We start from the raw sequence: 24,882 nt of genomic DNA on the forward strand, positions 1-24,882 counted from the left end.
CCATGATGGATGTAACCACTTTCAGAGATGGGGCTAAAAGGGTGGGCTAGTGTAGGTAACTCAATATAGCAGTGGGGGTGTCCCATGATGGATGTAACCACTTTCAGAGATGGGGCTAAAAGGGTGGGCTGCTTATTTGGAGATGCAGCTGCCTCTAGTCCCTATCTGTTGTCCAAGGTGGAGGCTACTGCGTGGGGAGGGCTATGGCGATGGCTGTAGTGTCCCAAGATGGAGGTTGGGTAGGCCTAGGCTCCAGCATGGGTCTGCTGGTTGGCAGGGTGGTCGTGGCCAGGGCCTTGGTTCCTGCATCAGTCTGCTGGTCAGCGGGGAGTTTGAGGATATTTAACTTCCCAAACTGAAAAGGGAACAAAGACTAAAAACAACAAGCACAGTATCCAAGTACTGCTGGACTACCATGAAAGGTTTAACATGTGTAATGGAAATATAAGAACGAGAAGAAAGAGAGAAAGGCAGAGGAAAAAATATTTGAAACAATAATTTAATTCCTCAAATTAATGTCAGACACCAAATCCAGGAAGCTCAGCGAACACACACACACAAAAACTGGTAAATGACAAGAAACCTATATAGGCATATCATTTTTCTTTCTTTTTTTTTATTTTTGAGAGAGAGAGAGAGAGAGAGAGAGAGAGAGAGAATTTTTTATTTATTTTTTTAGTTTTCGGCGGACACAACATCTTTGTTTGTATGTGGTGCTGAGGATCGAACCTGGGCCGCACGCATGCCAGGTGAGCGCGCACCGCTTGAGCCACATCCCCAGCCCAGGCATATCATTTTCAAACCACAGAATATCAGAATATCCTGAAAGAAATGTAAAGGAAAAGACCTACCTTATCTTTCAAGGAAAGAAGTTAAGAATTACATATGACTTCTCAGAAACAAGAGAAGCAAGGCAAAAAAAATCCTCAACCTAGAATTTTGTGTCCTGCAAAATTAGCTTCAAAAAATGGGGGGAGGGGAGACAGAGAGAGAGAGAGAGAGAGAGAGAGAGAGGGAAACTGTTGCCAGTAGACCTGCCTTGCACAAAATGTTAAAAGTCTTTTTTTAAGACACTCAGAAGTACAGCCTGGTGCAGTGACATATGCCTGTAATCTATAACTTGGGAGGCTGGGGCAAGAGGATCATGAGTTCAAAGCCAGCCCCTGCAAAAGCAAGGCATAAAGCAACTTTACTGTCTCTAAATAAAAATACAAAATAGGGCTGGGGATGTCGAGTGCCCCTGAGTTCAATCTCTGGTCCATTGCCACCCCTGCCACCAAAAAAAAAAAAAAAAAAAAAAAAAGAAAAGAAAAGAAAAGAAACTTTACCTTTATGTAAAGGTAAGAAAAGGAAAACAAATAAGTGAATGCAAAATAAAAAGTTTTTATCTTCCTTATTCTAACTGATCTAATGGAGAATAGTTTGTTCAAAATAGTATCAATGACATATACAATTATGTATGCTTATGGATATAACATGCATATCTGTCTGCTTAGGTATGTCTATAAGCAAAATCAACGACAGCAATGATACAAGGGATGTGAAGTAGGAATAAGAATTATTTTGTTATTACAAGGCCTTCAAGCAACCTTTGGCCTAATGTTATTTGAAAGTAGGCACAGACTGTTTATAAAAGTATACTGGAAATTCTAAGGCAGCCGTTTTTTTTTTTTTAAAAAGTATAACTGGTATGACAAGAAAGGAGAGAAAATGGAATCATAAAATGCTCAATTTGATAACCTAGATGAAATGGAGCAATTCTTTGAAATGACAATCTGCCAAAACACAACGATCTGTATACAGCCTCTGTTAAAGAAACTGAATCAATAATTAACAACCTTGTAAATCAGCACAGCACTCAGATGAGTTCACTGGTGAATTCTATCAAACATTTAAGGAAGAAATTACACCAGTTCTCTACAATCTCTTTCAGAGCACAAAACACAAGAGAATTTTTTCTGACTCATTACTTGAAGCCAGATAAGGACATTACAAAACTACAGGCCAACATCTCTTACGAACACAGATACAAAACTTGTCAACAAAATATTAGTGAATTAAATCCATGATGCATAAAAAGATTAAAATTCCACGACCACATAGGATTTATCTCAGGTATTCAAGACTTATTCAACATCTGAAAATCAATTATGTAATCCATCACATCAAAAGGCCAACATGGTCATATCAACAGATGCAGACAGGAACGTCTTCAACTCAAGTGAGAACATCTATCAAAAAATCTGCTGATATCAATGATGAGAAATTTGAAACTTTTTTCTACTTAATATTAGGTGCAAGGCAAGGATGCTCCTTCTCACCATTCCTTTAAGCATTGTACTGCAAGTTCCAGAAATGAAAAAAGATAGAAAAGGGAAAAAATATATTCAAATTGAGAAGGAATAAATAAAGCTACCTTGGGGCTGGGGCTATAGCTCAGCGGTAGAGTGCTTGCCTAGCACGTGTGAGGTTCTGGGTTGGATTCTCAGTACCACATACAAACGAATAAATAGAGTAAAGGTATTGTGAAAAAAAATAATAATAAATAAAGCTACCTTATTTGCAGATGTCATGATTATCTATGTAGAAAATCTGAAAGAATCGTCCAAAAAAGGGAACCCCTCCAGGAATAATAAGTGATTATATCAAAGTTGCAGGATATAATGTGATTATGCAAAAGTCAATCACTTCCCTATATACCAACAATGAACAAGTGGAATTTGAAGTTAACAATATACCATTTACATTAGCATCCCAAAATGGACTATTAAGTATAAACCTATATCAAAACTTGCACAAAATCTACATGAGAAAAGTCATAAAATTCTCATTAAATAAATCAAAAATTAAATAAATGGATAGATACTCTATCTTCAGAGACAAGAAAACTCAATATTGGGAAAATGTCAGTTTTTCTCAACTTGTTGATCAATATCCCAGCAAATTATTTGTGGATATAGTCAAACAAATTCTCAAGTTTATATGAGGCCAAAAGAACCAAAAGAGGTAACAAAGGTAACAAAATTGAAGGAGAACAAAGTAGGAAGACTGACATTACCTGACTTTAAGACTTACTATAAAGCTACATAATCAATATACTGTGGTGAAAGACAAATAGACCAATGGAACAGACAGCTCCAAAACAGACTCATGCAACATCAAACTGTTGTGTGTGTGTGTGTGTGTTTTCCCAGTACTGGGGTTGAACAAAGGGGCAATCAACCACTGAGACACATTCTCAGCCCACTTTAAACAATTTTAGACAAGGTCTCACTAAGTTGTGAAGGCTGGACTTGAATTTGTGATCCTTCTACCTCAGCTGGGATTATAAGCATGTGCCACCATGCCCAGCACAAACTGATCTTTAACAAAGGAGTAACTACAGTAAAATGAATCAAAGGCAGTGTTTTTCAACAAATGATGTTGGTGCAATGGGGCATGAACATGCCCCCCCCCCCAAAAAAAAAGAATCTAGAAACACACCTCGTGCTCTTATTTGGGTTTTTAAGTAATTCCTTAGGATTTTCTGTATACAAGATTACATCAGGTACAAATAGAGATAGCCTTACTTTTTCCTTTCCAATCTGTATGCCTTTTGTTTCTTTTTATTGCTTAACTGTCCTGGCGAGAACCTCTAATGCAATGGTAAATAGAAGTGGTGAGAGCAGACCTCCCTGTTTTGTTCTTGATCACAGGGATGAATTATTCAGTCTTTCACTATGAAGTTTGGTGCTAGGTATTGTTTTTTGTAGATTCCCATATCAAACTGAGGAAGTTTCCTTTTGTTCTTCATCATTTTTATTATAAAGAGCTACTAGATTGTCAGATTCTTTTTCTGAATCTATGGAAGTGATCCTGTGATCTTTTTTTTTTTTTTGTGGTTGCAATTAATTTTGGAAGTTAATCTAACCTTGTACTCATGGATAAGTGCTGTTCAGTCATGGTATATAATTCTTTATGTAATTAATATGTTGAATTGATTTGCTAGTATTGAGAATTCTAGTGCCTAGCTGTAGTTTTATTTTCTTTTACAATGTCTTCATCTGTTATTGGTACTAGGGTAACATTGGGCTCACAGAATGAAATGGGGAATACTCCTTCCTGTTCTGGTTTTTAGGAGGGAAAAATCTGGAGACCTTCAAATGTTTGGTAGAATTCATTAGTAATACTAGGCACAGATTTTTTTGGGTGGAGGGGAAATTTTAAAATTACTAATTCAATCTCTACTTTGTATAGGTCTACTCAGACTTTTATGTTTCTTTTTTAAGTTAATTTTGGTGGTTTGTGTCTGTGTAGGAACCTATCCATTCATCTGCGTTATCAGACCTGTCACCCTTTTAATACTGTCCTGTGTAAGGTCAGTGGTGATTTCCTGTCATCTTAGTAATTTGATTATTTGTTTCTTTACTAATCTAGCTAAGAGTTTGTCAATTATGTTCATCTTTTTAAAGAATTTTCAATTTCATTGACTTTTCCATCTTATTTTTTATTCTCCATTTCATTAACTTCCCCTTTAATCCTTACTTTTCGTTTTTCCAGTGTCTTGTTTTTCAAATGATTTTCCAGTATCTCTTTTTGGTACTGATAATTCAGCCCATGGAATTCTGCCACAAAGTTATATCCCCAAATTGCTTTAAAGTTTTAAATTTGGAGACAGGGTCTTGCTAAGTTGCCCAGACTGACCTCGATCAAGCCCTCATACTTAAAAGTTATTTTTGACAATGATATAATATGATTCAGTGTAAAAATTAACAGTCTTTTTTTTTCAAACAAATGGTACTGTGGAAAACAGAAAGATGGAGCCTTATCCCCACACATATATAAAAATTAATGCAAAATGGATCACAAGTTTAAACGGAAGAGCTAAGAACTATAAAACTCTTAGAAGAAAACAGGAGTAATCTTCATGATCCTGTGTTAGGAAAAACATTCCTCGATTGACACAGGGGAAAAAAAAAGATAAATAGGCTCCATCAAAATTTAAAGCTTCTATGCTTCAAATACAACATCAGTAAAGTGTAAAACCCCATAGAATTGGAAAAAATATCTGCAAATTATACATTTAACATAATCTATATATAAAGACCTTATAAAATGAATTAAAAATTTTTAAATGGTCAAAGGATCTGAACATTTCTCCAAATAAGATGCACAAATCACCAATGAAGCATGTGAGAAGACACCCAACATCATTAGTCATCAAGGAAAGGCAAACAGAAACCACAAGACACTAATACACACCTATTAGGAAGGCTTTCCTAAAAAAGACAGTAAGAAGAGTTGACAAGGATGTAAAGAGATGGAATTCTAATAAACTGTTGGTAGAAATGGGAAATGGTATGGTCACTGTGGAAAATAGTCTGGCAGTTTCTCAACAGGTAAATACACATTACCATATGATCTAGCAATTCCACTACTAGGTACTGACCAAAAGAAATGAAAATATATGTCCCCCAAAACTTGTACACAGATGTTCATAACACCATTATTCACAACAGCCAAAAAAGTACAGACCCAAATTATCTATGAACTGACAATAAATAACCAAAATGTGAATGGAATATCATTCAGCCATAAAAAGGAGTAAAGTACTACAATATCACACATGTAATCCTAGAAGTATTATGTTCAGTGAAAGAAGCCACACACAAAGGTCACACATTTTGAGATTCCACTGTCAAGAAACACACTGATAGGGAAATCTATAGAGACAAAAAGTAGAATAGTGTTAGTCTGTTATTGGTTTATCAAAGATAAACTAAAGAGGGTTTCTTTTGCTACAAAATCTTCTGAAATTGATTGTACTGATGGTTACATAACTTTGTGACACCAAAAATCATTGAGTTATAAAGCTTATGAGTGAAGCACATGATATATAAATTATATCTCACTAAAGCTGCTTTATTTTTTAAAAGCAAAGATCTCCCAGAATGCTTGAGCAGCAAATTCCTGGGCTGTGTGTGGTACAGGAGGGAGGTGACAGTGCCAGAGGTGAGACACCTAGACTCTTGATGGGTCTACCACCAACCAGCTGGACCCTGGCCTAAGTACTTAACATCTCCACAGGCACCGAAGTGTCCTCACAACTGGTGAGCAAAAGCAACCATCTCCCAGGGTGGCTGTGAGCTTCAAGCGTGGGAACTGGGGCTGGAGACCAGCACACTAGAATCTGGGAATCCTAGGACAGACAGGCTTTGTACCACAGGGAACCAAACCCACAAGGGAGAGTAGACAAAGAGCAAATCAGCACATAAAAGGAACAAAATGCCTGAATAGGAGACAGCAACACTGTCTAGACATCCTTGGCAGAAAATTTCCCCAAACTACCTGCTGACTTTGGTTGTTTTTGTCACTCAGGTCTCTGGAGGCTATAACTTCATTTCCTTTTTTGGTGACTTCTTCGATCCGCTCTTCACACTGCTCCTTCACCTCTTTCATCTGGTTGATACACTGGCTCCTTTGGTGGAAGAAAGCAAAAGAGAAAGGGTAAATATTTATGGATGTGTATTTCCCTGCCGGATTCTGAGAGCCACTTCAGTTAAGAGACACAGGTCATCACTCTCCCATCTCAGGCTCTGTAACTGACAGGGCATTTAAAGACAAGGCAATGTATGTCTTTTCAACGATTAAATGGAAAAATAAAAACCCTGCAGTTAGCTGAAACCCACTGAAGATCTGTCACATTGGTCTAAAACTAGTGAACTACACAGATTACAAAAAAAAATTTGAATATAATCTGTAGAATGACATACATACATATTCATATACACTTGTATATATTTGGTCTTTGACAATAGTAGTGAGAGGAATAGTTTTGTTATTTATAATGAGCTCCTGGGGACCACACCTGAGTTTATGCTCATGGAGTCAGGCAGGGTTGGGGTTTCAGGATCGGGGCTGACTGCCAGGAGAATCAATCATAGAACCAGTGAGTTGGAACATGTGGCTCCACCCCTTAAGGGAGGGGAAAGGGAATGAAAACTGAGTTCAAGCTCGTTGCCAATTATTTAATCCATCATGCTTGCATAATGAAACCCAGATAAAACTCTAGACCACGAGGCACTGGAAGTGTCTATCAACCTGACTCCACAGCGACAGAGGTTCCTACCCCACTCACCACCACACAGACCTTAGACCCTGCCTTATAACACTACCTTTCGGCTGTTCCCGAGTTGTCCCCTTTGTAGTACAACTGTAATAGTAAGTATAGTTGTTTAGGTTCTCCCCGTCATCCTGGTAAATCAAACCTGAGGGGAGTGGCAGGTAGCCCTGAAATCTGTAGCCATTTAAGCAGAGTGGCAGGGGGAACTGGGAACACCAAGGACTTGTGGCTGGGATGTGAAATGGGGACCTCTTAACCTGTGTTATCTGAGCTAACTTGGGGTATCAGAGTCAAAACTGAAATGGACTGAAGGATACCATTATTGTCAAAGCAATGCTAATGGGATAGAGTTGGAGTATTCAGTCTTCTGCCCTGGAGTGTTTCAGCAAGTGTCAGAGCAGTTGAGAAAATCCCCACTTGCTTTGCTAATGAGGAAGCTAAGAGGTGACTGGACTGCCTGCAGTGGACCAAACCACTCAGACTGAAGCCAGACGCCAGACTCAGGGTTTCCTGATTGCACAGCACTCTCTACCACTCATCACCTTTTCTGAGTCTCAGGCATTTCAGAGCTAAATGTAAGTACTACACTCAGGTCCTAACTTGGAGGAAACCTCTCAGTTCAAAGGACCACTGGGTCACAACATTCCCAACACAGAAAGGGATCAGGTGCTGGAGAAATAATGAAACGAAGTTCTAGACCTCAGACACGTCACAGATCAAATGAAAAATTCACTGAAATAAACTTCTCAGAAACACGTAAGCTATAGGTGGTAGACATGGGCACAGAAGAGAACAAAAAAGAGAAATCTGTACCCTGAGGAGCTGAACAAGCAGGTCACTGCTATCCCTGAACTTCTGCACCTAACAAAGGGAAACACTGGATCCACCTGCTCCCAACCCTGCCAAAGTAAGAACAAAAGGCCTCTATCTCAGCTGTTCAAATGAAGTTCCATTTTCCACATTCCAGCTTGACAGCACTAAGCACAACAACTCAGTGCAAAGCTAAATCCTGAAACACAGGTCATGTTGACTGTGACTGTGTTAGTTCCTGAAAGCCTCGGGTGGTTCATAAATGAGGTAAATGTACTGACATTAATTGAGATAATCCCATCATCCAGACACTGACCATGACTCAGGATCACTAAAACATTTTAATACCAGCATTTGCAATCTGTTTCTTCAAAGTGTGGCCATAAGATGGCAAGTGGTGCACCTCATTCTGACTCAAAGTGCTCTGGGGAGAAAGGTTGCAAGGCTATGTTTGGAGGAGTGCAATGATCACTTAGTGATGTCTGTCACAAGCGAAGGAGTAAGAAGTGAAGATGTGAGTTGACTCCCACAAAGAACTCCCTGTGCCATCAAGAAGCCTGGCCTATCCACCAGCTTTTGGGTTCTCACTGCCTTCTATACAAGGATTAGACCAGACAATATGACTTAAAGGAGGGTGTGCTTTAGGAACCTATGAATCCTACAAATTGAGCACAACTTTGTATATATATATCCATTGGTAAACTTTTTAACAAGATGTCCACATCTTTTCTCCAATTGTCAAAAAAATTAAAGAGAATTAAAGATGACTAGCTCTTTCTAAGCCTCTAAACATTCCATGATAGCTTCCTCAGACAGCTTCCCATATCTGGCACAGGGCCTCGGGTGAAATAGACACATTAGCCAGAAAGAGCTTTCATTCTAAGCTACCAACCTCTATCAGAAAAGAAAGAGTACATTCATGGACATAAATCAATCTAGCTTAGCAGAGACCACCACTGCCTGCAGGGGAACAGAGTTCCAACTAGGTCCAAATCTTCTGGGTTAACATTTATCAAGTGAGTCCATTAGTGGCTTTGCACATTTCAATCAGCAGAAGGGAAATATCAGCATTAATATGTTTCTTTTGGAGGGGAGGTTGTTTTGTTATCTATGGTCCTAGGGACCCAGGGGTACTCTACCACTAAGCTATATCCCCAGCCTTTTTAAAACACTTATTTTGAGGCAGAGTTTCACTAAGTTGCCTAGGATAGCCTTGAACTTGCCATGTTCCTGCTTCATCCTCCTGAATCTTTGGGAGAACAGGAGTGCACCACTCCACCACCCATCAGCATTGTCTTTTTGAGGGCGGGGGTGGGGAGGCCGACCAGGGATTGCACCTAACCACCGAACCACATCCCCAACCATTTCTATTTTTCATTTAGAGACAGGGTCTTACATTAAGTTGCTTAGGGATTCAATAAGTTGCTGAAGCTGGCTTTGAACTCATGATCCTCCTGCCTCTCAGCCTCACATGTTGCTGAGATTACATAGGTGCATGCCACTGCTCCCTACATTAAGGTGCCTTTTAAGGATGAATATAATAAGACTGGGATACTTCATTTTTATTAAATGCAATTCTTTGATTATCAGACTAACTCATGGTTTCTCAACCTTGGCACTATAGACATTTTGGGCCAAATTAAAACTTCACTTTGGGAAGCTATCTTGTGTACTATAGGATGTTTGACAGCATCTCTGGTGTCCACCCACTAGATGACAAGAGTATACTCCCAATTTGTGACAAAAATGTCCTCAGGAACGGCCCCGCACCCCGACCGCTGCCGCCGGCGCCTCGGACCGGCCGCGCCAAAGCCGCGTCCCGCCTCGCGCGAGGAGGAGGAGGGCGCGTCGCCGACGTGGGACCTGGACCTGCCGAGTCCGCGGCGCCCGCGCCGAGCAGTCCGCGGCGCCCCCGCCGAGCGGCCCCCACCGCTCGAGCACCCCCGAGGTCCCTGGGCGGCTGAGTGTGGTTTCGCCGCTGCCAGGCCCGCACCGCCGGAGCCCCGCGGAGCCGATGCCTGGGACGGAGCCTAGGCCTGTGATTGAAAACATCAAGTCATGAGCCAAGGTGGAGGGAATCCATCACGACTTCAGCGCGAGCAGTAAGGCTACAGCCCTAGGTGCACGGCTCTATCGGCCCCATCTCCTCCTCCTCTCCGCCTCTCCGCCTTGCTTCTCCCCAGCTGTCTCTCCTCCCAAGCTCAGTCTCTAAATCTAGATTTCAATTTCTTTCCCCCACCCCGCCCGCTCTCCCGCGTGTCCGGTACCCAGCCCCCCGCAGCCCGAGGCGCCGCCTCCCCTCCCCCAACCCGCACCCCCTCTCCGGGGGTCCCGAAGGCCGCTACCGCCGCCGCTGCTGCCACCGCCTCCCACAGAGCATCATAGAGCAGACTCTTCACCGTGCGAATGAGCTGCCGAATTAAATGAAACAGCTGATAAGATGAGAGACAATTTAAAATCCAAGTGAACCGAGAACACGCACTGAGCCCTGATCCGCTGATTCAAACTCCCGGTCACCTGCTTCCCGCAGACAAACAGCTATGACTCGGCATTAATCCATCTGGCTGAAACAACTGGTCAGCCCTTCTCATCATACGAAGGTAAATGCCTACCGAGCCTTCATAAGTAGTGGCCACAGGTTTGAAACGGGGCTTGGGAGAGACAGTAAGGACCCACCCGTTGCATTGGTAGCCCAGCAAAGGGAAACAACGTCATCAGACTGCTGTGGAGGAGATAACTTCGTTGAAACCGACAGCTACATGTGTGTGATCCCACAGCCTTCCCTCTCCACACATCGGGAAAACCTTAAGGGCCACTCCCAGCTCTCCCGCAAGGGCCCCTCCCAGCTCTCCCACGAGTGCTACAGCCAGCCCGAGGGAATCAGAGGTGGTGCGGGTCCCCGCGGCGCGGATCTACCGCTCCCACCAGGGCTGACTGCTGAGGTCTCTTGCACCAGCTACGGGGAAGTGGATACAGGAGGGCAAGTAAAATCCGCTGAGGATTCTCAGCCCCAAGCTCTACAAACTTAGGGTCTGAGGGAATGGCAAACTGGAAGAGGGTGCCCAGTCGTTCATGAAAACAGGGCTCCCGGGAGCAGCAGACCTGGCTTGTAGCCAGTATTGTGGTGAGAGGGGCATGGCTAGAGAAAAAGTGGGAAGTGACTAGACACAAGAGGAGGCCCTAGACACTCAGGATTGGAGACTCGCCCAGTCTGGGAGGAGCTGCTGCACAGTGATTGGTTCCCGCGTATCGACAGGAGAAACTTGGCCTGGTGGACAAAGTGCCACCTACTGGAAGAGAAGTTAATCAAACTCTAAGACGGCATTTATTAGGTTTTTTTTTTTTGATTTAGGTTTTTCTTTCAGTTTCATTTTTTTCTTTCTTGTTGTTTAATTAATAATTACAGAAAACTTCCCAGAAATAAAAAAGGAAACAGATATACAAATTGAAGATGCATACAGGACACCGAGCACACAAAATCACAGTAGACCAACGCCAAGACACATTGTTATGAAGATATCCAATATACAGAACAAAGAGAAAATATTAAAAGCTACAAGAGAAAGGAGACAGATTACATTTAGGGGTAAACCAATACGGTTAACAACGGATTTTTCAGCACAGACACTGAAAGCAAGAAGGTCATGGAACAATGTATTTCAAACACTGAAAGACAATGGATGCCAACCAAGAATCCTGTATCCAGCAAAATTAAGCTTCAGGTATGACAACGAAATAAAAATCTTTCATGATAAACAAAAGTTAAAAGAATTTGCAGCCAGAAAACCAGCATTGCAAAGCATTTTGAGCAAAACATTACATGAAGAAGAAATGAAAACAATAACCAAAACCATCAGTGGGAAGTGCCTCAGTAAAGACAGAGGGCGAGGGGAGAGACAACCATGGTGAAACAAACTAAAATTTTTTTTTTTTTTTAAAAAAAGGATAAACAATCAATCATGGATGGAAGTTCAAACCATATATCAATAGTAACTCTGAATGTTAATGGCTTAAACTCTCCAATAAAGCGACATAGGCTGGTATCATGGATTAAAAAAACAAATCCAACAATATGCTGCCTCCAGGAGACACATCTGATTGGAAAAGACATACACAGGCTAAAGGTGAAAGGATGGGAAAAAATATACCACGCACACGGTCCTCGCAAGCAAGCAGGGGTGGCCATCCTCATATCGAATAAAATCGACTTCAAGACTAAGTTAATCAAAAGGGATAAAGAAGGTCATTATATACTGTTAAAAGGAACCATTCACCAACAAGACATAACAATTATCAATATTTACGCACCAAATAATGGTGCTGCAACATTCATAAAAAAAATTCTTCTCAAATTCAAGAATCAAATAGACCACAACACAATAATTATGGGAGACTTCAACACACCACTCTCACCATTGGACAGATCCTCCAAACAAAAGTTGAATAAAGAAACTATAGAACTCAATACCACAATCAATAACCTAGACTTAACTGACATATATAGAATATATCAACCATCATCAAATGGATATACTTTTTTCTCAGCAGCACATGGATCCTTCTCAAAAATAGACCATATATTATGCCATAGGGCAACCCTCAGTAAATATAAAGGGGTGGAGATAATACCATGCATTTTATCTGATCATAATGGAATGAAACTGGAAATCAATGATAAAAGAAGGAAAGAAAAATCCTACATCACATGGAAAATGAACAATATATTACTGAATGATCAATGGGTTACAGAAGACATAAAGGAGGAAATCAAAAAATTCTTAGAGATAAACGAAAATACAGACACAACATATCGGAATCTATGGGACACAATGAAAGCAGTTTTAAGAGGAAAATTCATCGCCTGGTGGTCATTCCTCAAAAAAAGAAGAAACCAACAAATAAATGAGCTCACACTCCAACTCAAAGCCCTAGAAAAGGAAGAGCAAAACAACAGCAAATGTAGCAGAAGGCTAGAAATAATTAAAATCAGAGCAGAAATCAATGAAATTGAAACAAAAGAAACTATTGAAAAAATTAACAAAACTAAAAGTTGGTTCTTCGAAAAAATAAATAAGATCCACAGACCTTTAGCCATGCTAACGAAGAGAAGAAGAGAGAGAACTCAAATTACTAACATACGGGATGAAAAAGGCAATATCACAACAGATGCTACAGAAATACAGAAGACAATCAGAAATTATTTTGAAAACCTATATTCCAATAAAATAGAGGATAGTGAAGACATCGATAAATTTCTTAAGTCATATGATTTGCCCAGACTGAGTCAGGAGGATACACACAATCTGAACAGACCAATATCAATGGATTAAATTGAAGAAACCATCAAAAGACTACCAACCAAGAAAAGCCCAGGACCGGATGGGTATACAGCGGAGTTTTACAAAACCTTTAAAGAAGAATTAATACCAATACTTTTCAAGTTATTTCAGGAAATAGAAAAAGAGGGAGCTCTTCCAAATTCATTCTATGAGGCCAACATCACCCTGATTCCGAAACCAGACAAAGACACCTCAAAGAAAGAAAACTACAGACCAATATCTCTAATGAACCTAGATGCAAAAATCCTCAATAAAATTCTGGCGAATGGAATACAAAAACACATCAAAAAAATTGTGCACCATGATCAAGTAGGATTCATCCCTGGGATGCAAGGATGGTTCAACATACGGAAATCAATAAATGTTATTCACCACATCAATAGACTTAAAGATAAGAACCATATGATCATCTCGATAGATGCAGAGAAAGCATTTGACAAAGTACAGCATCCCTTTATGTTCAAAACATTAGAAAAACTAGGGATAACAGGAACTTACCTTGACATTGTAAAAGCTATCTATGCTAAGCCTCAGGCTAGCATTATTCTGAATGGACAAAAGTTGAAGGCATTCCCTCTAAAATCCGGAACAAGACAGGGATGCCCTCTATCTCCACTTCTATTCAATATAGTTCTCGAAACACTGGCCAGAGCAATTAGACAGACGAAAGAAATTAAAGGCATAAAAATTGGAAAAGAAGAACTTAAATTATCACTATTTGCAGATGACATGATTCTATACCTAGAAGACCCAAAAGGGTCTACAAAGAAACTACTAGAACTAATAAATGAATTCTGCAAAGTGGCAGGATATAAAATCAACACGCATAAATCAAAGGCATTTCTGTATATCAGCGACAAAACTTCTGAAATGGAAATGAGGAAAAACACTCCATTCACAATATCCTCAAAAAAAATAAAATACTTGGGAATCAACCTAACAAAAGAGGTGAAAGATTTATACAATGAAAACTACAGAACCCTAAAGAGAGAAGTGGAAGAAGATCTTAGAAGATGGAAAAATATACCCTGTTCATGGATAGGCAGAACTAACATCATCAAAATGGCGATATTACCAAAAGTTCTCTATAGATTTAATGCAATGCCAATCAAAATCCCAACGGCATTTCTTGTAGAAATAGATAAAGCAATCATGAAATTCATATGGAAAAATAAAAGACCCAGAATAGCAAAAGCAATTCTAAGCAGAAAGTGTGAATCAGGTGGTATAGCAATACCAGATTTCAAACTATATTACAGAGCAATAGTGACAAAAACAGCATGGTACTGGTACCAAAACAGACGGGTGGACCAATGGTATAGAATAGAGGACACAGAGACTAATCCACAAAGCTACAACTATCTTATATTTGATAAAGGGGCTATAAGCATGCAATGGAGGAAGGATAGCATCTTTAACAAATGGTGTTGGGAAAACTGGAAATCCATATGCAACAAAATGAAACTGAATCCCTTTCTCTCGCCATTCACAAAAGTTAACTCAAAATGGATCAAGGAGCTTGATATCAAATCAGAAACTCTGCGTCTGATAGAAGAAAAAGTTGGCTCCGACCTACAGATTGTGGGGTCGGGCTCCAAATTCCTTAATAGGACACCCATAGCACAAGAGTTAACAACTAGAATCAACAAATGGGACTTAATTAAACTTAAAAGTTTTTTCTCAGCAAAAGAAACAATAAGAGAGGTAAATAGGGAGCCTACATCCTGGGAACAAATTTTTACTCCTCACACCTCAGATACAGCCCTAATATCCAGAGTATACAAAGAACTCAAAAAATTAGACAATAAGATAACAAATAACCCAATCAACAAATGGGCCAAGGACCTGAACAGACACTTCTCAGAGGAGGATATACAATCAATCAACAAGTACATGAAAAAATGCTCTCCATCTCTAGCAGTCAGAGAAATGCAAATCAAAACCACACTAAGATACCATCTCACCCCAGTAAGATTGGCAGCCACTATGAAGTCAAATAACAACAAGTGCTGGCGACTATGTGGAGAAAAGGGTACACTTGTACATTGCTGGTGGGACTGCAAATTGGTGCGGCCAATTTGGAAAGCAGTTTGGAGATTCCTGGGAAAGCTGGGAATGGAACCACCATTTGACCCAGCTATTGCCCTTCTCGGACTATTCCCTGAAGACCTTAAAAAAGCATGCTACAGGGATACTGCCACATCGATGTTCATAGCAGCACAATTCACAATAGCTAGACTGTGGAACCAACCCAGATGCCCTTCAATAGATGAATGGATAAAAAAAATGTGGCATCTATACACAATGGAGTACTATGCAGCAATAAAAAATGACAAAATCATAGAATTTTCAGGGAAATGGATGGCACTAGAGCAGATTATGCTTACTGAAGCTAGCCAATCCCTAAAAAACAAATACCAAATGTCTTCTTTGATATAATGAGAGCAACTATGAACAGAGTAGGGAGGGAGAGCAGGAAGAAAAGATTAACTTTAAACAGAGACATGAGATGGGAGGGAAAGGGAGAGAAAAGGGAAATTGCATGGAAATGGAGGGAGACCCTCATTGGTATACAAAATCACATATAAGAGATTGTGAGGGGAATGGGAAAATAAACAAGGAGAGAAATGAACTACAGTAGATGGGGTAGAGAGAGAAGTTGGGAGGGGAGGGGAGGGGGGATAGTAGGGGATAGGAAAGGTAGCAGAATACAACAATTACTAATAGGGCATTATGTAAAATTGTGGATGTGTAACCGATGTGATTCTGCAATCTGCATTTGGGGTAAAATTGGGGGTTCATAACCCACTTCAATCTAATGTATGAAATATGATATGTCAAGAGCTTTGTAATGTTGTGAACAACCAATAAAAAATTAAAAAAAAAATGTCCTCAGTCTACAAAGTTCTCCTAGGGTCAAAAATGTCCTCCACTTGGGAACCGCTAGTGCTGTGGATGTAGCTAAGTGGTAGAGTCCATACCTAGCATGCAAAGACCCTGGGTTCAATCTTCAGTACTGCCAAAGTGGGAGGGAAGTGGGGAGAGACAGAACCACTGACACAGCTGAATAAGGTTCCACATGTATACTTTGTAATTCTGCTCCCCTTTGACTATTTGCTCATGTACTCTACACAGCTAGGTACGTCATGTGTCACACGTTTTGGTCAACAAGAAATTGCATACACAACAGTGGTCCCATAACATTATATGGCCTACTGACATCAGAGCCATCTTAGTTTGTGAAGTACACTCTGATTTTCGTAGGATGAATCACCTAACTGTGCATACTTCAGAACTTATTACATTGTTAAGTAGCATGTGATTGTTTGGGGAGCTTCATGTTTTTAGTGCTTATTGAGTTTTAAAGTGATGAGGTAAAAATGAAGGTGCATGAACAATGTTGAAGAACATGGGCATCCCCAGGAGGACAATGAGTGTGAGGCAATTTATTCTCCTACACTGTTAGTGACTGACAGTTGCAAAATCCTTTCAGAAATCCATCTGGAAATTTATACTTAGTGACAAACTAACGCTACAGGTAAGTGTCTTGTATGAGGAAAAAATAAAAAATAATTTTTAAATGAAGAAACACTATGTGGATTTTATATATAAAACAAGTACAGGGCTGGGGATGTGGCTCAAGTGGTAGCACGCTCGCCTGGCATGCGTGCGGCCCGGGTTCGATCCTCAGCACCACATACAAAGAAAGATTGTTGTATCCGCCAAAAACTAAAAAAAATAAATAAATATTTAAAAAATTCTCTCTCTCTGTTAAAAAAAAAAACAAGTACAGATGTTAAAATTTCATATATGCAAACAAGTACAAATGTTAAAATTTTTATGGCTACCATTTTTTTTAAATCATATGACTTCTCATATGACTGAGAAGTCAGTCAAAGGGGAAAGAGCAGTCATAGGAAGTTAGGTTCTCTTTGAATTCCTATACTTCTGTTATATTGCTTTTATGAGGAAAAAAAAGTTGAAAAAATGAATAACAATTTTATTCTCTACCTTGTAAATTGGTTTTTACTCTTCCCAATGGGTTTAGCCCACTTTTTAAGTTTATTACCTTCATCATGTAAGTACTCCATTCTTGCTGCAAAAATTTGGAAAAACACTAAAAAGCCTCAAGAAAACAATGCATCCACAATGGTACTGTGCTGGAATATCTTAAGTTTATGAGTTTGATTTAGCTCACATCTGAGAACTGTTGAAATACATTTTTTAAAGTAGTTTCTTAACTAGTACCACCTGCACTTTACAGAACCTTAGGTTACATTGTTTTATGGTTTATGGTTTTAAACAATTCATTTCCTGCTGAGAATTGCTATGTCTCTTGTGTGTGTATATATCTACCTTTCTTATTTATTTTATCTTATGAATCCTTGCTGGCTGAAACCCCATGGTTTGGGTTTTTTTGGGAGGGGGGATATGGGCGAGTGTACCCAGAAACACTCTAGAGCTACATTCTCAGTCCTTTATGTTTTTCATTTTGAGATGAGGTCTCACTAAATTGCAGAGGCTGGCCTTTAACTTGCCAATTCTCCTGCCTCAGCTTCATGAGTTGCTGGGAATACAGGCATGCACCACTCTACCCAGTGCTTACTCCATAGCTTCTGAAGCACTGCTAACACTTAAAAAATAAAATGCACAATAATTTTTAAAGAACATGAAGCCCAAAAGGGACTATGCCTTTTTCATACAGCCCTAGAACATAAAAACTCCACAACAGGAAGAATGAGCATGCTGGACTGTCCTTTGCCTTAAAACACCTAGGTGTGGCCTTCCAGGGAGTGGACACTTGATTCTAAAATACTTACAGGTCATAGGAGAACTTCCGCTCCAGGTTGGTCTGGTTCTTCTGAAATTGGAGCACATCCTGCTGCAGCTTGCCGTAATTCCTCTGCAGGGCCTTTAATTGGTCTAAGCCAAAAGGAGAACACAGATCACTGGCACGGCTGTCATGCTGCTCAGCCAAAACACAAAGCAACCACACATGTCAGAACACAAGGGCAGTAACACAAAGGGCATAGGAGGGACAGAGAAAGCAGGAGAACAGCCCTTCCCCTGCGGTCACCACACCCAGTCATAGACAGCCTCAGAAGGTCATCAGTCCCACAGGAACTTGCATCTTGGTTCTTTTTCAAATGTCTGTTAAATTTCCTTTTTTTACCTCCAATTCTTAAAATGTGTTGGTAGCCTCTATTTGCCTATTTTTTTCTTAAGACTGCAGAAGTCCAGAGTTTTCCAAAAGGTCACACACACCACTGTCCCACACCCCTGGAAGAGTATCCTTCAATTTGTAAAACACTGGTCTCCATGTTTGTTGTGATAAGCAGCTACCCCTGGACACCCTGCCCCTGGCTACTCGCCAATATCCTTCTCTTGTCACATATTCACAGCCAAGCTATTCTCCAAGGTCCTGTGGTTATTTAACCACCCAACCCTCTAACCAGAGAAATTGCAGCTTTCTTTGAGGAAATTCATTGGCCCCATCCCACTGATCCGATCACTTGGCTCAGAAAAAGCTCTGTCTGATCTGATCACTCAGCTCAGAAAAACTCTGTAGAGAAGAGCAGTAGCCAACAGACGGCCCAGTCAGGGTGAAAGGAAAAACAGTTACAAAGGAGTCACCTAATGTGCTGTGGGGAAATAAAATTAAATAAAACTGAAGGATTCCAGGAACTACTGATACCCACAACATGGACCAATCTCAAAAGTATATACTTACAGAACAGCCTGATCTGGAACAGATGATAGAGGGGTTTTGGAAGGAGGTTGGGTTGGGAGGCCAAAGGGGTCAGCCCAGACAGACTGGTGCTATGTGCTGTCAGCAGCAGTGGTCTGTGAGACTAAGCACTTATTAACTGTATGAAACTATACAAAGATAAACTTTATTATATAAAAATTGTTTTATTAAACCTAACTTAAAGGAAGAGATTCTTATAACTGAACCATATGCAGGACAATGAACTAATCCTGAGCTGCTAAATAAATCAGCAGCAAAAAAGTCAATTAAATTGGGGTGGACATTTTTTTCTTCTTTTTTCATGGTACTAAGGATTGAACCCAAGGGTGCTTTATCATGAAGTTACATCTCCAGCCTTTTTTTTATTTTGAAACAAGGTCTTGCTAAGTTGCCCAGGCTGGCCTCAAACTGGGATCCTCCTACCTCAGGCTCCCAAGTCACTGAGAATACAGGCTTATATCACTGGCCTCTGGGCACAGTGGTGTAAGCCTGTATTTTTATAAACTTCATGAAGGCAATCTAAATTCAGGGTAATCTTATTAAATAAGTCATGCATATACATATACATGTATAGAATAAGTATATATATGCATATATATGTATATATATATATCAATATATATATATATATCTCATGTATGTAAAACCAACCATATACATATGTATATGTATATAACACATGTATATATATGTGTGTGATATTTATATGTGTGTGTGATATTTATATGTGTGTGTGTATATCTGTATACACACACACACACACACACACACACACACACACACACACATCATACACATCTCACATATACAGGTTGAGGATTCCTTATCAGAAATGGTTAGAACAAGCAATGTTTTGGGTTTCAGATTTTTTTTTCAGATTTTGGAATATTTCCAAATATACTGTGAAATATCTTGGTGATGAGACCTAAGTCTAAACATGAAATCATGTATGGTTCATGTACAACTCTGTTTATATATATTGTCTGAGGGTAATTTTATAGAACATATTTAATAATTTTGTGCACTTTGTGACCCATTGCTTGAAGTCAGGTGTGGAATTTTCTATTTTTAGCATTCAAAAAGTTTCAGATTTGGGGGAATTTTTTGGTTTCCACGTTTTAATATTAGGGATGCTTGACCTGAATCATTTCTTTTCTAGGGATACAAACCAGGGCCTTGCTCATGCTAAGCAAGTGCTCTATCACTTGACTATTTCCCAGCCCAATATTTAACATATTTATAAATCAGAGTCTGAATTCTTCTGTTCAGTAGTTTGTAATACATTCAGTAATATTTTAAAAAGGAAAAACCTGTTAAGGAAATATAGATAGGCAAAAAGAATAAAGATTGCTCAATTATTCATACCACAACCCACCATGAGGTTCTCATTAGGAGAGCCACCTGAGACCCTGAGGAAAGGTGAGTTTTTAGGAGCCCATTCTGGCACAGGAGGGGAGTGGAGCTTACCTTGCAGGTCTCTGATGAGCTTCTCACCTGTGGTGATATTATTCACTAAAACAGCCTGCAAGGAAAACAAGCACAAAATGAAGCACCACAACCTAACAACTTAGGCTTCATAAGACATACCTGCTGGAAAAGGAGGAAAGAGCAGCCCCTTCCCAGCCAAAAGCAGCTGTCGGGGGAACTGTTCATTCGGCTCTGGCTCCATTACCTCATGTCTGCAGCTGAAAAGGAACCTGCCTGTTTAGAGATTTGCTTTCCGACCACCAACCTGGAATGGAGGAAAGACTACTCGGAACCTTAGCTCCATTCCAACTCCAGAACAGAACACCACTTCGCAGGCTGGCATAGCTTCTCCCCCAGTCCATACCACAAGTCCTCTGGGAGAAACTAGGGAAGTCAATTCATTGTTCACAAATCAAAGTCTGAATCCCAGGCTGGCTAAGAGAAGGAAGAACAGGGGATCCAATGGTGTTCACTAGGAGGCCACTCTTTCCCCTGGGGGGATAGAATGTTTCACCAAGTGGGGGAAGTCAACAAAGCAGGGAAGAAGCAACCTGAAATCCAAGGTGATAATAATAAATAGAAAGAAAAAGAAATACTAGTGTTGAGTTACTAGTTTAACAATTGGCCCGTATTCAGGAAGAATCACTTTATACCAGCTGCTCTTCTAAGTAACGCATATTTATCTATTTGCTCATTTACTTTTTTTGTACTGGAAAATGAACCTGGGGTTGCTTTACCACTGAGCTATAACTCCAGTGCTTTTTAATTTTTATTTTGAGACAGGGCCTCAATAAGTTGCTGAGGTTAGCCTCGAACTTGCAATTCTCCTGCTTTAGCCTCCCCAGCTGCACCTAGTACTCACTCTTCCTAATAGCTGTATGAGGTGGGCAGTGTATGATCTCATTTCAGGGCACAGAAAACTAAGTCACAGCTTGCTTAAGTGACTCAAGGTCAGATGCCTGTGGAGAAATAAAGTCCAGCCCCAGCAGGTATACTCCAGAGAGCAAGCTCTTTACACTACCTGCCAAATTGCTAGGGCAGCAATTTAATGGACGGAACCTGTGGCACTTAATTTTAGGCATCGACTTGACTGGATTAAGGAATGCCTAGAGAAGTGGTAGAGCATGACTTATGGGTGTGTCTGTGAGAGTGTTTCCAGGGGTCATTGGCATGAGAGTCAGTAACAGTGGACAATATCTGCCCTCAAAGTGAGTGAGCACCATCCGATCCCCTGGGGCCCAGAGAGAAGAAAACAAGTAGAGAAAAGGACTTCTCTCTCTTCTGTAGTAGACATTCCTCCTGAGACACAGCTGGGACATTAAAACTCCAGGCTCTCTGGTCTTGGGACTCCAGAACCTACTCCAGAAGCTCCTGGGTTCTTGGACCTTTAGCCTTGGACTGAGAATTATACCACTGATCTCCCTGGTTATGGGGTCTTCAGACTTGGGACTGAGCCACACTACCTTCCAGGGTCTCCTGCGACTGTCAAGGGACTTCTGAGCCTGCATAATCAGATGAGCCAATTCTCCTAATAAATCCTTTTTTCGAATGTATTTGTTCAGTCTCTTTGGAGAACCTTGAATATCATAGCACCCCATGCTAAAAATCAAGCAAAAACTTGAAAACAGAGGAGAACAGAATATGAAATATCAGAGTTCATCAAACAACAAGGGTCACTTTGTGAACACACATAGTACATATGTGTGCTTGACTGGACAAGCACACATCTTACCATGTCATCAACCAGTTTGCCAAACTCATCAACATGGTGCCAAAACATGGGGATACATTTGTGCCCCATCCTGATTACTAGTGAAGAGGACAAACTTGCCAGCCTGTTTGCTCTGGACCTTTCTGTGCAGCCTTCATGCTTTCTTAGGCCTAGACAGAGGTGAGGTTATTGGAAACCACAGTTTTACTCCAGATGTTTATGAATATAGGGATGTGCACCCAAGGATGCAACCTTGCCAAACAAATCTGGTGTTTATTTTGAGATATCGCAAGACATGGGACATTTTCTGGGCAACAGAAGGGAAGTCCTGATAACCAATAATAAAATTCATCAGGGAGAGTTTTGCAGACGGGCATTTATTCTACCTGGGAGAGGGTAGAAAACAGGAAGGGATGAGAGACCCTCAGTGGGAATCCAATTTACACACCTGGAAACTCCTATTCTTGGAAAAAGCTTGCAAATGTTCAATTGAAAAGACAAAAGATTACCCTAGGATCCTCTAACCCCACCTAAAGGTATATATACAAAAAAATTCAAAGCAGATCCCCCAAGAGACAGCTGCATTCCCACATTCATTACAGTTATACATAAAAGCAACTTAAATGGTCATTCATGAATGAATAGATAAACAACACTCACAACAGAATATTATGCTGCCTTTAGAAAATAAGGAACTTCTGACACATGCTACAACATAGATGAACCTCAAAAGATATTGGGATAAGTAAAATAATAAGCCAGTCACCAAAGAAAAATATTACATAGTTTTCACTTGTAGTCAAAAAATCATAAAAACAGCATAATAGTTGGTTCCCCAGGGCCTCAGGAGAGGAAGAATTAGTGTTTAGTGGGTTAAAATGTCACTGGTGCAAATTCAAATCTAGAGAGTCACTGTACAAAAATGTAAATTAACTTCACATTACTGACCCATACACTTAAATACCTTGCCTCTGAATAGTAGTGCTAAAACAAAACAGAAAAAAAAAAAAAGATTTAAGTGATTAAATGCTGATTATCTCCAAATTTGTTTCTTCTGAATAAATAATTTCTATAAAAATCATGGCAATTTTACTTGTTTCTTTTCCACCTGTTCACCTTAGCCTCTACTCAAGAAAGCCTGTATTAGACTGAATTTGCAATTATTTGAGGGTTTAATAACTGCAGCAATTTGAAATAGAGATATTTCTACTTCCATGTGACTTTACTTTTACAAAAAAAATATTTTACCTTCCCCCACCTACTTACTTACGCAAGAACAAAATACAGCCTCTGTTTAAGGAAAAAGGGATCATAAAATGCATAAAGATCTTTTATACACAGTTTTAGATTTATATAAAATCTTGTTGAACCATTTTTTGAGGAAAATATGAAAATGCTTCCTATCTTCTTTGGGGGTTCTACATATATAGAAGAAAAAAACACCTACATTCAACAGTATTCTTAAATGACTTACTATGCTCTACTCTGATCAGGCTGTTCCTTACATTTTGGTGCAGTTTGGGAGTGTTGTGAACTGTTCCCTGAGGACACAAAGACATATACAAGGGGGCAGGTAGTGACACCTGAAATGACTGGAAACTGAACTGGAAGACATTAGGATGTATAATCCACAAACAGATTTAGTATAATCATTCTAATCTGGGAAACAAATATATTTGACCAAACTATTTCTGCATTCGAGTCCTAGAAAAATAAGCCCAATGTTTCATAGTAAAATTTCAAAGCAACAAATCTATATTATCACATTTTGAAAGCTCAACAAGATGTAAATGGCTTATTTTAAAAACATTAACTTTTGCCAGCACAGTGGCACACACCTGTAATCCCAGCTACTCAGGCTGAGGCAGTAGGTTCACAAGTTCAGGCCAGCCTGAGCAATTTAGCTAGATCCTTAGCAACTTAGTGAGACCCTATCTCAAAATTTAAAAAAGGGTTAGGCATGTAGCTCAGTAGCAAAGCACCCCTGGATTCAATGTCCAATGGAGGGGATGTCTAACTTTCAAAAAGCTCACCTGGAAGCATGATGATGATCACATAAGGAAGAGTTAAGTTTTGCTACTGTTTGGCTCAATAAAATAATCAACATACTTTCAAGGTAGGGTCCATCTTAATATTAAGACCCCATCCTAGCTAACCCTTGCCAACTCAGGGCAATCAGATGCCTGCATAAATTCTTTGTAATGAAATTCTTATTACAGTCTGAGGGAGATTAATCTTAAAAAGCAAGTTAATTTTAGTGACATGTGAATTACATAAAAATGAAGGGAAGACTGAAGCATTCATTAGAGTCTTCTTTTTACCACTACCAGTATCAAAATCTCTTAGAGCAGTGCTATATATAGAAATAAAATGTCAGTCACAAATGGAAATTTAAATTTTCTATTGTCTGGACCAGGGGTATAGCTCAGTTGTGGACTACTTGCCTAGTACGCGAAGACAAGCTGCATTCAATTCCCAGTACCCACCCCCCACACACACACACACACAATACCCTCTAGTAATCTAGCAGCCTGGGGCAAACAATTTGAACAGATATTTCTCCAGAGAAGACATAAACAGCTGAAAAGTACATGAAAGATACCACTTATGCCAACTGTACGGGCTATACATTTTTAAAAAACAAAACTTGCAAGTACTAACAAGAATGTGAAAAAACTGAGATAAACAGGCACCCTCATAGACA

The 24,882-nt window shown here is 39.9% G+C and overlaps 1 protein-coding gene across 4 annotated transcripts in view; it reads right to left on the minus strand.

Annotated features, from left to right (window-relative positions):
* Positions 1 to 24,882, minus strand: part of GOLM1 (golgi membrane protein 1) — a 74,739-nt gene that overhangs the window by 13,496 nt on the left and 36,361 nt on the right. For all 4 annotated transcript variants that reach the window (XM_081279402.1, XM_081279401.1, XM_081279399.1 and 1 more), the window contains 3 exons: positions 20,468 to 20,522; positions 18,072 to 18,174; positions 6,328 to 6,457 (listed from right to left, as the gene is read on the minus strand). In XM_081279402.1, coding sequence (XP_081135528.1) covers positions 6,328 to 6,457; positions 18,072 to 18,174; positions 20,468 to 20,522 — 288 coding nt within the window. The remainder of the gene's footprint in view (positions 1 to 6,327; positions 6,458 to 18,071; positions 18,175 to 20,467; positions 20,523 to 24,882) is intronic.

Source organism: Spermophilus citellus (assembly GCF_964194105.1).
Source record: "Spermophilus citellus genome assembly, chromosome: 2".
Lineage (NCBI taxonomy): Eukaryota > Metazoa > Chordata > Mammalia > Rodentia > Sciuridae > Spermophilus > Spermophilus citellus.